The 13,526-nt window shown below is 34.6% G+C and overlaps 1 protein-coding gene across 1 annotated transcript; it reads left to right on the top strand.

Annotated features, from left to right (window-relative positions):
- The first annotated feature begins 408 nt into the window (after positions 1-408).
- LOC124629735 (protein mothers against dpp) lies at positions 409-10,634 on the top strand. Its single transcript, XM_047163262.1, has 3 exons — positions 409-900; positions 4,450-4,611; positions 4,893-10,634. Exons 1-3 carry the CDS (start codon positions 793-795, stop codon positions 5,889-5,891), a joined length of 1,269 nt encoding a protein of 422 aa, XP_047019218.1. The 5' UTR covers positions 409-792; the 3' UTR covers positions 5,892-10,634.
- The last annotated feature ends 2,892 nt before the right edge of the window (positions 10,635-13,526 follow it).

Genomic DNA, 13,526 nt, shown 5'->3' with positions numbered 1-13,526 from the left:
TTTTAAGACTGACAGCTGATCTTTTTATTTTGCCTTAAAAACAAGGAAATCGGGTGCTGGCACTGCCTTTAATTTTACGCAATACCTTTAGTTAGAAACTTTATTAACTGCATGAAGTTAATATGTTACATTGCGCATTTGACTGACTAGTCTAATATTTTTATAACATAATCTTTATTACACCACAACAACGTTATTGTAGCTATAGGTCCAGCAATCCGAATCGTATGAATAGCTGTCCAGATTCAGAATATAATTAGTCTCAAGTGAATGTCTAATTTGAATTGAAGCCTTCAGAGAAAGCCTAAAGATTAAAGATTCTTCAGAAAACCATTTTATTTAGCCACTGGGAGATTATTCTATTATTTACCGTTGGCAACTAATTTTACAAAAAATATTTTCAATATTTTGAATCTGTGCTGCATAGAAAAATGTCTCCTGAGCTGTCCTATGCAGTTTGACGAGTGTTTTATTTTATAATTGCATAGTTTTCTATTAACTAAATCACACAAAATCAGTTTCATACCCACCGCAAGGCTGTGCAACTTGTAGATGTACAAATGGAGCCATGATAGTTGTGTAGTAGTGTCGTCGTAAATCATTTAGTAGGACCGACGCTTGTCACGCTAATCATTATTTTGTAGTGTTCGTAATTGGTTCCTAGACGTTGTGGGGAATACCAAGTGGTAGTTGGAATCGATGGCGGCTTGAGTGCTTCCGCGGTGTGATTATTGGCGGGAGGCGGGCTCCCATAGTTCGGTGACTCATACGCGGGCTGGTGACTTGGTGATCATGGATACCGATGATGGAGAATCCTCGAGCAGTGGGCCTATGTCAAGCCTGAACAGCCTGTTCTCATTTACAAGTCCCGCTGTCAAGAAATTGTTGGGGTGGAAACAGGTATGGCTACAAACCTTATCATTACTTCATGTCTCATGTTACTTTTGTGTGAATTTTCCACGAATTTGCAGATTAAGCGGTGTTTTTGAGTTCATTAAACACTAGGTTAATGTTAGTAAGTCTTCAAAAGCAGTATATTACTTATATTTTATGCTAACTGATGAGAAACAGTGAAAAAGAATATCATGTTGTTAAGCTTACAGAAAAGTTGTGTGCTGTTACACATTCTGTTAAATAATATCACTTTCAAATATCAAATTAGCACAGCTTTCCTATGTTGCAAACAAAAAGTATGAACAACTCCTGTTATGAATCTAATATTACTTCTTGTCATGTGAGTATTTCATGATGGTAGCAAAAAAACAAATTTTAATATTGTTCAAATTGCTTTCAGAGTCAGGTTGTTGATCCTAGCCTTTTTCCACTGTTGGGTTGGCTTCCAGTCTAACCTAAAGTAGCTGACTACTAGTGTTTTACATGGAAAGACTGCCTAGCTGACCTACTCAACCCAGTAACCTGGGCAACCTGATACCCCTTGGCAGTATTGGTTGTCAGACTTTTGGGCTTCTGGCTACTTATAATGACTGCCAAAGCTGTTCAAATGACAGCCGGACTGGGAATTTTTCTGTGAGAAGTTTTTGTACTGAGCCAGTGACTGAGTACATGTGCCTATCATCAATATTAGCCTTTTGTCCCTCACAGAGGCTGCAGGGCCCAGGTCTTCTCAAACAGAGAAAAAATAAGTGTTAATCACACCAAATTCCTAAGATCGGTCAGTTTTATGCAAAACCAGTTGCAGTTTCATCTGCAACTTGTGGAAACTCCTTCCCCATATCCAGATTAAATTATAGTCTATGTCACCTAGAGATAGTGTAGCTTCTTTACAAAACAGTTAAATATATGTGGGACATCAGCAACATTTTGGAAAACAGGAAGTTTTAATATATTTTTTTTTCAATATACATGGTTATAGGACACCATTTATTCTTGTTATCTTTTGTGTGTGGCGATGGATACACACCTTTGCCAAACACAAACAATATTCTATAGTTTTCTAAATACTCAAATTCTAAACTGCAACATTATCATCACACAATCTTATCAGTCAAATCAAAATCTATATCATATAGATTTTCAATATTTTATAAACTGCTAATTTAGTACATTACTGCTACAAACTGAGAACATACAGGCAGTTCCCGAGTTCTTTACCTGGATCAATACTATGTTACTATATGGATTAAACTTCTAACAGTCACAAAAATAAACAGTGGTTATTGACAGTGTTATGAGTCATCTTCACACTCAGTTAATTCCTAGTAACTGTGATTCATACCTTGTTTACTATCACACAATCGGTTTTCTTTTACTTAACTCAAGTATTATTTAAGGAAAACATTTCAATATTTACCTACCTATTTGATTTTATTGATAAATGTTTTTACCTTATATTATTGATTTTGGTTTTTAATTCAAAGAAGTAGAGTAGTGCATAATTATCCTCTTTCTGGTAGGACCAATTTTGTTTGTTGTGGATTTTTTGACAAAAATTTGTTATTGAAAAGCTTCAATAACAAATTTTTGTCAATTATTTATGGCACTAAGCTTCTGTCTACTCTTTCACAAGAATGTAGTCTAAATTATATAAAAAATAATGAGAAAACTGCTTGTAAATGTGATGAAATTATTTCACTCTCTGGAACACTTTTAAAAATTGAACTTCAAAACATGCAGTGAACAGTATGAAGATGAAAATCTTAAGTTAGTTAAAATTGCAAAATTTCGAATTGACCACTATCTCAACAGCTTAAGTTAATTTTGGGAAGTATGTAGATGTAACTTACAAAACCATGAAGATATATATTTACATTTAGGTAAAATATATTTCCAGAGAAAACTAGCAACCATCCATACCTATTAATTGTGTTAAGAAAGTCTAGAACTGGTATATCAACTAGAAAAACCTGTGTAAAATGGTGAAATTCTAACATTTTAATGATGCACTTTACCATGAGTCTTGCATTACTAATGTGGCGTTGTTGACAGATCACCTGCTTAGAATTAATGATCTATGTATCTACTAGTCTGCCTAGTTTCCTTCCTCACGGAAAACCTGTATGTCATTAAAATACTGATTACTGTCTAGCTTTAGGCCTAGAATTTTATGTCTTTGGTCCTAGATATTGATATAATTACACTAGTTTACAGTACATTTGTTGCCAGGATTTTTTAAGCTGTTGTTGACTACTCATATTTAACCATATTTAAAACTATTAGTAGTTTTTTTTTATCAGCTCTAGTTTTTGAGTTTCAGCTAAGTGCGGTTTAAAGAGAAAAAACGTGTATTTACCTTAAAGAATATTTGTTTAAAAAATATATTTTAATTGTTAAGTCCCAAAAAACTTCGCATTAAAGCTCTTCTCTTATGTGTAGACTTTGGGAAATGGCGTATCAGAGATCAGCAATAGTTAGACATCATATTTGCATCCCAGAAACCCTGATAACGTTCTTCCATGACACGTAAATCTTGATGCATACGCTCCCCCTGCTCTTCGCTCATATCTCTTAAATTTTACGGAAATCTGTCCAGATGACTGAAGAGGAAGTGAAGTTTTATGCTCATATTGCATCCCATATCTTTTAATTGTAAAAGTAGGTCTTTGACAAGTTCAACATAATTTTCATTATAATTTTTCAAAATTCAATATAATTTTTATTCTCTGAAAGTTCAGGTAAATGCTGCACTGGACGCTGAACACATGTACTACTTCGGTTTTGCCATTTAGCTCGATTTTTGGTGTTTAAGCTGTTTATGTTCACGCTACAAAAGTAACAGTCGTCGAGATGATTTTTCGATCCTTTCCAAATAGTTGGTGTTTTAAGTTTAAAAGAACTTCTTTTACCACTTGTCCATAATCTTATGTATTCAACGCACGATTTACAAACACAATCAGGAGTCCAAGATTTATCATTTTTATCCAACAACATTCCGAAATATAAAAATAAGTATTTTTAAGCGTCTCTGATATGACATTTCTACACATCTCAAACACATATTCTCCACATAAGTAACAAACATGGTTTGGGTTATTTAAACAACGTCTCCTTGAACTACTCATGTTGTAAAAACTTCACATATTTGTATAAACACAATAAAATACGTAATTAAGCGACTAAAAAATTTTCAAAAATGAGAAAGTCAATAACAAGTAAAATCAAGCTACAAAAAAAAATTTTCAGGTAGAATTAATAAAAACTAAACAATAAGTGAACGTTACCAGCTATTAAATCTGTTTGATTTTGTAAACTAGTGTTGTCAACATGCTGTAAAATAATAATTCTAAATCTTATGAAATGTAGAATTATAACTAGCCATGTTTGTTATTTCGTCTGCCACTGAATCCGATTGCTGTCGTTTTTTTGCAAGCCTAAGCTAGTATATCTGAGAACAAAGTTGTCCTAAAATGTGTAAAAAAGATTTGATGAATCACTTAGGAGTATGTACATACAAAGAAGCAATTTTTCTAACTTCAAACATTCACTTTACAGGGTGATGAAGAAGAGAAATGGGCGGAGAAGGCAGTGGACAGCCTGGTGAAGAAGTTAAAGAAACGGAAAGGTGCCATCGAGGAGTTGGAGCGAGCGCTGTCATGTCCTGGCACACCGTCCAAGTGTGTCACTATACCTAGATCACTTGATGGCAGGTTGCAGGTTCGTGTCCTACATTTTATGGTTGCTGCAATTCTATACATAGAAATGACAACTTTACTAGATCCACTACAGCTATATTTTTATAGCTAGTTCGTAACACTAGAAAGCGGCGAAAAAGGGTGCCCAAATACCAAGAAATGACTTTGAATATATATATTTTTTTGTAATTCAGCTTTACAAAAAGTTTTTGAAAATTGCCTACTTTTGTTTGTACTTGTACTTGGGTATGTCTACATCTTTAAATTCTTTTATAAAACTCATATTCCAACTCGTGATTCCAGGTATCACACCGCAAAGGTCTTCCTCACGTGATATACTGCCGCGTGTGGCGCTGGCCTGACCTGCAGAGCCACCACGAGCTCAAACCCTTGGAGATCTGCCAGTACCCCTTCAGCGCCAAGCAGAAAGAAGTCTGCATCAACCCCTACCACTACAAGAGAGTCGAGAGCCCTGTCTTACCGCCAGTGTTAGTACCTAGACATTCTGAATTCGCTCCAGGTCACTCTTTACTCCCCTTCCAAAGGACTGCGGAACCTTCGATGCCTCATAATGTCTCCTACTCCGGGTCAGGGTTCCCTCCATCAGCTAGCTCAGAGCTTCCTGACACGCCACCTCCAGCGTATTCCCCACCTTCTGACGATTCAGAACCGCCAGGAGAAGTAGCCCCAGTTTCCTACCAGGAGCCACTTTACTGGGCCTCCGTTGCATACTACGAGTTGAACTGCCGTGTCGGCGAGGTTTTCCATTGCAACTCCCATTCGGTGGTGGTCGATGGCTTCACGGATCCTTCGAATAACAGCGACCGGTTCTGTTTAGGACAGCTCAGTAATGTGAACAGGAATTCGACGATTGAGAACACCAGACGTCACATAGGGAAAGGAGTACATTTGTACTACGTAGGCGGGGAAGTTTACGCGGAATGTTTATCGGACGCTGCCATTTTCGTCCAGAGTCGCAACTGTAATCATCATCACGGTTTTCATCCTTCTACGGTGTGTAAAATACCTCCCGGCTGTTCCCTTAAGATCTTCAATAATAGAGAGTTTGCCCAACTGCTGTCCCAAAGCGTCAATCATGGTTTCGAAGCGGTCTACGAGCTGACGAAGATGTGTACGATTCGTATGTCGTTTGTGAAAGGCTGGGGGGCGGAGTACCATCGTCAGGATGTGACGTCTACTCCTTGTTGGATAGAGATCCACCTGCACGGGCCGCTGCAGTGGCTGGACAAGGTGCTGACGCAGATGGGGTCCCCGCACAACGCCATCTCGTCGGTGTCCTAGCCGCGTCCCTGCTACTCGACAACCCCCACCGTACTTTGGTATCCGGTATTAAAATTCTTTAATCTCAAAAATCATTTCAACCGTTGCATTTTGTATTTTATACGTGACAGAATATTTTTAATCGTTTTTTTAATGTTTTGTGTTGTAATAAAGCCCCAATTGGCATTTTACAATTATGCAGCTCAAACCATGTGTCCAATTTATTGAATCGTATATTATAAGCGTATTATAACGAATAAAGACATTAAGGTTTACTATGCTCGTCAATATAATTTATGACAAGGTAAAAAAGATATTATTGGTGTAAATAAATAATACTTAAAAACTTTTTGGTAACGTCAAGCACAAAAGTTTAAGTTCGCCATAAATTCGTTCGATATTGATGATATTATTTTAGTATATTATTATAAATATATTATTAAGATAAGACATACATATATATGTAAGTTTCGTATACTTTGTATGAATAGCTTAGATTTAGTTTTAATGCAATTTTTATTTTTAACTAACATTTGAATCATGGTTTTGGTTTTGTGGCTCTTTGTGTAAAATTGTTCCGCTTTCGCATAAATACAGAACGGATATTCAACATTGATAAAAACTATAAAATAAGAGTAAAAAATACAAACATTTAATACAATAATGCCATAGGAAATCGTCACAATAAGAATAAAATGGAACATTGGATGACAATAACATTTTATACAAATAAACCACAAAACTAACAATAGGTATAGCGTAGCGACGAATATGTGTTCTATATATTACAGTAATTGTATTTATATTTTATATAGGTATGTCAAATTCGTTTTTTCGACTCGCAACTCCGATTGAGGGAATTTATATAGATTATAAATATATTTTAGAAGAGAGGAAGAAAGAAAGAGTATGAGTCATACAGGGCTTGCGTGCATGCAAAAGAGAAAGAGTATGTTAGAAAAGGTTAACAAAACGGTATGTTTTAGTGATGTTATGAGTCGAAAAAATATTATTTGCAAATAATTTTAAATCGTGCCATCATAAAAGTTGACAGAATTAATTTTGTCGTGTAAATTGTAAAATCTGAACGTTGCAATTTCATTTTATAGATTGTTTTGTTCGTAGTTATTTTATATTGTAAAAAATGTTTTGTTTTTAAATAAAATTGACGAAAGTTTTGATAAAATGTAAAGTCGAAATTCAATGCAAAATTTTTGGAATCTAGTTGTTTAGGGATGACAGTTTTACAAAAAAATATAAAGAATTAAAACCAAATCAGGGACATGTACAGAGTAAAGAAAAATGTGATTGATCTCAAAATATTAATAAGAAATGATTTAGTTCCTCAAAAAGAGTGACTGTTTCGTGTCCCAGTTAGTAGAGGTATAGATAACTTATATATTTTCTATTAAAATATTGCAGTGACTAACGTTTTCAAAACTCGACTAATCACAAGCCAAGTAAAGTCTTTTATATTTGTCAGATCTATTCTGCTGACTGTATTACCCTGGTATTGCAACAAAAGGGTATTTAAATCAATTTTCTTATTATAAACTCGAAATCTTCAATAATCACATAATGAAAGAAAACAATATATACGTTTCACTTTTTATTACAAAGATAGATAAACATATAGAATGTACTAAGTTCCCGTGAATTGTCAATGCAGTCTATGGTACATAGATAATATTCAATTACATCATTGCACAGATAAAAAATGAAATTAAACAAATGAATCTTAATGAAATTCATGACATAACTTTTACAGTTTGACGCGGAAAAGTAGAAAAATATTGTTCAATCATGTATTCAACTTTGCCTACCGATAGGTCAATCAATACCAGTGAATTCATATTATACTTGTTAGTATGAAAATAGAACATAGTGCCGCTGCATTTAAAGCATATATTTAAATAAATATACAAAACAAAAAATCTTAACCTATAAAAGGACATATTATGGATAAAAACGTAAACTTGAATATTTCAAACAAATATAATCTAGTGATTAATATAAAGTGTCTTAAATCCGTTTTTTAATAAATTAGCGTCAATAAAATACGGTTTTCATATACAATTGATAGTGTTGTTATAAAACTAATGGCCTCTTAATGTGCCTAAATGTAGTTTGTATGACCGTCCACATATATAGCTGCTTTTTTGTACGGATCTTGTCATTTGATGATCACTGAGTATGAAGGTGCGTTTTGAACGATAAAAAATAGCTAGATAGTTGCCGACTACTGCCGACCGCACTTGCAGCCACTGTATGAATTCGGTCGATATATGAGGGCGACTGCACATGCTGCTGCCGCTACGATCCAAAACAGTTTCATGTAAATACATACCAGTAGTGCGGCCGATTTCATGGGCAGTAGCAGTCAGCGGCCAGCTTTCTAAACGTACCTTGAGGGTAAAGGATGGGTTGTTACCCTAACTTTTAAAACAGGGGTAAACTTACACAATTTTATTGTTGGACTTTTTGTATGCTCATTAGTGCAAGTATGCAATTGGTTTCAACTATGAAGAGTATATTGAAAATGAATGAATGAAAATAAGTAATTATAAAAAAAAGACTAGACATTGGTCCCCCTAACATTTGCCTTGAGCATTTATATAAATGACTTGTATGACAAGATCCATATAAAAATTAGTTACGTTTACAGTTAAAAAGTATACTTCGTATATATTTTTCTTTTACAAAATGTTTTTCCATATATAACATATTGGCTTGTTGTCATAATACATGCAAACTTATTTATATATTATTATTATAGTGCCTTTTAAACTCTGAACTTCGACGAATGCCTTATTGTTTTAATTATTACATGAGAGTATTCATATTATATTTGGAATTATCTACGATATTGCATTTTTGTTTTAATTTTTTATTATAATTTGACCATAATTTTAATAGTGCCTATTCTTATAAATTAGTATAAAATACCATTTGTATGCCTTATTTTTCGAATTCATATTTTTATTGTACAAGTTGTGTAAAAAGTAGTTGGGCAGGTTTTGACAAAACGTTTTAATTACAAAAAGAAAACAGGAAATGAAGTTCTAAAATTACAAAAATATAATAACAATAAAACAACACCTTGTATGGGTGACGCCAGTTGTCGTTTTTTACCTAACTAATTTTTATACAACTCCCTGTATATGTCTGTTAAAAAACGTAGAAGTCTGTAAACTTATTGCTGATATTACACTGTATATTTAATACTTATTTTCGATTGATTGTACCAATTGATGGAACAATTCTATTCTCTTAAATTGACAAAAATAAAAAAATATAAACACCGAAGAACACGTATGCTATTAACCATTATAGTTCTTAGCCAAGTTGATTCCCAGTCTTTCGAAGTTTAATCATTTAATTTAATTTAGGTCTTTACAAGCACTCATGAACGTCAAAAATATAGATACGTTTGATTCTAGTTACCCATTTCAAAAGTAGCTTCCTATGGCGAAGAACGGGCAAGGAAGTCCATGGTTACCTAGTAAAACAATTATTTATGAATTTATCACTAGAAGCCATAACAAATGAACTTGAGGTTCATTAAGCAATTGTTTCTTTCTCTTGGTACAGTCGAATCGAGAAACAAACTAAAATACTAATAATGGTTTATGTGCGTCTGTGTGATCCTGTGACGTCAGAGTGGAATGTCTGTTTGTACATAATGTTTTACGACGGTGTGGCTATTGTTATCGTGGTTTTATTTCGACTGGGTTTGGGTTTGACTTACTTTAAAACTGTAGGTGCTACGGCGCGGCGTGGGTACATTAGAAAATAACATGATATAAATGGATCTAAGAAAAAATGTGTACCTATATATTGAGTTACACAATAAAATAACCTCTTACTAAATTCACTTTTAATGAAGATAGTCAACACAATATAAATGTGCCCTTGCTGGAAACTTATCAATCATTTTTGAAACCTGTTTAAAGTAGAACACAAACTTTTTTATTGACTTTACCATCCAGAAAGTAGCACAAAATGTAGCATAAATAGAAAATTATTACTTATTAAACTGTATCACCGTGAATAATCTAAAGGTAGTCAAACCCAAAAAGTCTATGTCTGTTGATTTTGTGAGGTTGCTGTCAGTGTCGTGTTGTCAGATTTAAATGAAGTGAGTTTGTATGTGGCTCTTTCCACTGCAGTGAAGCATTGCTTTATTAAGAACGCACAAGTTTTGTAACTCCGATGTAAATATTTTCTATATTAAACCAGCCATTTTAGTTCATATTGCCAAGAAATAAAATAATTCTTTTTAATTATAAACTAGCTTCTGCCAGCGGTTTCACCCGCATCCCGTGGGAACTACTTCCCGTACCGGGATAAAAAGTAGCCTATAGCCTTCCTCGATAAATGGGCTATCTAACACTGAAAGAAATTTTCAAATCGGAGCAGTAGTAGTTCCTGAGATTAGCGCGTTCAAACAAACAAACTCTTCAGCTTTATAATATTAGTACAGATAGGTAATACAGACATCACTTTACATAAAGTGTATTTTTACCCGCCTTCAAAAAAGGAGGAGGTTTTCGATTCGTCGGGATCTTTTTTTTTTAATAATATGGTTGTAAAATAAACCTTATGTTTTACTGCAGTGGGTCAAGAGCTTTGTGTACAAAATTGTGAATGTTTCGCTCTATATACTGTAAGATAGGTGTAAGCGCATAGAAGCCATTGTTCATGTAATTTTTAGTATATTTTTTCTCTGTTTAGCAATTAATAAAGTTTCTTTTATTGATATAATTTGTGTTGTATTTTATTTTTATTAAAAGACTTCTCTCTACTACTACGTAGGTACATACTTTAATCCCCATAGAGAACAAATATCCTCGAATCCGTGAATTTTTTGTAATAACTGCTTCTGAGTAGCGTTCAGGAACTCCAGTTTCAAGTGCCCAGGCATGAGGCTGCAACACTGCCGACTTACAGACACCGGGCTGTTTTATCAAAGTTTATAAAATCCAGAGTGATTTCGGCCCGATCCACGATACAAACCCGGGATGCCAGTCGCTCTTATGACCACTGCGACTGCGACCAACGAGGCAGCTGCGGGATGAGATATTTGAACAAAATGCAGCTTGCAAAACCAATGTCATTTTGTCGCAACATAGGAACCAAAACTATGCCACTAAATCATACATAACACCATAGGTGTAACAAGTGAAATAATAATGCAATTATCGGTAACCGTTTCGTATAAGTTAGTGCGTCGCATACAAATGGCGGCGGTGTCATGGCCGCCCGCGCACGCGCCTTGCAGACGTAATGTGGAGAAAATTTGGCGGCAAGTCCTCGAATTTTCTGCTAATTCTGCTGATGTTGTGTGTTATTTGATTAGCGTTTAAGGACATCATGTGTAAGGTATGGTCTATTTTAAAATTCGATGTCCTACCGAACAAGATTTTCTTATTGTTGGGAATTTCCTTAAAAACAGATGAAAACTGAAAATCCTCTCTAATCCCGCTGTTAAAGGACTTGTATTTTTAACTGATATGTCTTATACTGTCTACACTTTAGTAGGGTAGGGGCAAATAGGTCTTCATTAAAATTAAAAGCGTTTTAAATTATTTCTTAGACAATGTTTACGCTCTGCCCAAAATTCGGTCTTCGGACCCCCAAGGTGATGCAATTATAAAAACATCAAAACTGATTCAGTAACACTTGACAACAAGATATTCGATAACCATCAGAATGTTCAATAGCCCTTGGTACACCACTATGTACTTGCATTGGATCCATGCCAATGAATTACGAAAGTTTCGCGCTTAGCCGTTTACCCTTCAACATTGAGAGACTTCATCAGTAGAATCATCAGGCTTTTGTGAATCAGCTCATAGAACAGGCCCCACACGTAGGTATCTACAGTTGGTGGATAATTTGTATTTTTGGGATCAAATAAATACCTACATATGGCTATATGGCTACTTTATTTATTAGGATATCTAGTGTGACATGTCCTTTCCATGTTCATTTCAGGGAAAACTTGATTGAAAGTTAGTTTCCTTACCTACACTTGATTTCTCAGAAGCTAAGGGGTTATGGGGGAAAGTTAAGCTTAGGTATATCATATTGATAGAAGATAAACTTGTGGAATAATTGATGTTGCTACTACATAATTGAATAAAAATGAAATTGGTTATTTATGCGCATTATTTCACTCATTCTACCAAGTGACCATAAAAAATGTTACAACACAAAAGTTCTTATAAAAAGCGGCTAATAGTCCTCTTAGGCGATGATAACAGGTTATCTCTTGGCCACTGCAGACATTGCAATACTTTTTACTGTTGCAGTGTTGCCACACTACTCTAGTTTCTAACACATTAAGTTACAAATAATATCAATTGCGATAGCTATTCCCTAAAGATCTTATAGCTAACTATAATGTGGCGTTAGGCTTTGTGCCCTAGTTGAATTAGCAGTATTGAGCGACATAAGTAAGGAGAGTAAGAAGATATCAAGCTAGTGTAGGCCTATTGGCGAAATGCTGACTTTGGGAAGTTAACAAAGGGAATACCCGTCAGCAATGCCCATCTTGTCCAACTAAGGCCAATGTTCAGCGACAACATAAATGACAGTTGTCTTAAAAGAACTGTTTTCTAGGAATTCCATGTTCAATTTTCAAAGTAGGTAGGTAAGCGGTTCTGTTCTTTTGAGAAAAACGGACGAAAGTGAAAATAGTCCTTGTAAATGTATTTTTGTTATTGTAATGGGTATCTTCTATTTCTGTTCTTCAGGAAACCTACCGCTAGAAGACAAAGATGCTTAAAGAACTAAATTAAAAAATAGGTAAGTAAATACTGTCGTATCTAGATGACTTGGGTTTACGCATAAAGATCGTTGAAACTTGAATGGAATGAGTCAGCAGTGACCACGGAAGTACTCTCACTGTCCTTGTGAACATATTTACTCACTCATGTGTTTACGCTTTTGTTTTTATTTTTTTCAAGCAAATGTTCTGAGAACTGAGGCATTACATGAAACTACCTACCTTCAGACCTGAGTTGAGTGATCTACTGGGTGGTAAGTATCGTGTAGCTAAAATGGTTTTTCTTGTCCTTACTTTCGTAACTTTATACTTTGTACCATGCTTGGTTGGTAGGTTGGCACCTACCACTGTTGGTGCAGCATTATTATAATTTAATACAAAATGGAAAGATAATGTGAATAATATACAAATAAATATTAATACAGTGACTAAACAAGTTTGCACATCTGTAGGTCATTCGGGTATTCAGCTATCCAGCATATAGACCGGAACGGTTGACACTAGACGTTTGTAGCGTGTATGATTTATGATACCAGATATAGGTACCTAGCTTATTTAAGTAATTATTATTTAAATAAGTATGTATTAAGTAATGATAAGTGTTATGTGAGGTTTTAGTAAAATAGGCATTAAAGTAGAGGTGAATTTAGTATCTATTCTGCGCTACTGGTGTTGTTAAGCCCGTCGTGGTGTCGTAGTGGGTAAAAAAAAGCATCTACTAGATAGAAGAAAGAAAAATAATTATTAACTAGAACATAACGCCCTCATGACGTCCGCATATATTAGTAAAACCATAAAACATCGATTTTTTAACATCGAAATCATTAAACAATTTGCCTGAGGCTCCAATCTTTTACGGAAACCAT

Source organism: Helicoverpa zea, chromosome 4 (assembly GCF_022581195.2).
Source record: "Helicoverpa zea isolate HzStark_Cry1AcR chromosome 4, ilHelZeax1.1, whole genome shotgun sequence".
Classification (NCBI taxonomy): Eukaryota; Metazoa; Arthropoda; class Insecta; order Lepidoptera; family Noctuidae; genus Helicoverpa; species Helicoverpa zea.
This window is presented reverse-complemented; position numbering and strand designations above follow the sequence as displayed.

Bases quoted from the DNA above. Each gene is read 5' to 3' on its own strand.
- LOC124629735 (XM_047163262.1), top strand. From the start codon at position 793: ATGGATACCGATGATGGAGAATCCTCGAGCAGTGGGCCTATGTCAAGC. The intron at 901-4,449 runs GTATGGCTACAA...TTCACTTTACAG, and splicing joins AATTGTTGGGGTGGAAACAG to GGTGATGAAGAAGAGAAATG. The intron at 4,612-4,892 runs GTTCGTGTCCTA...TCGTGATTCCAG, and splicing joins CACTTGATGGCAGGTTGCAG to GTATCACACCGCAAAGGTCT.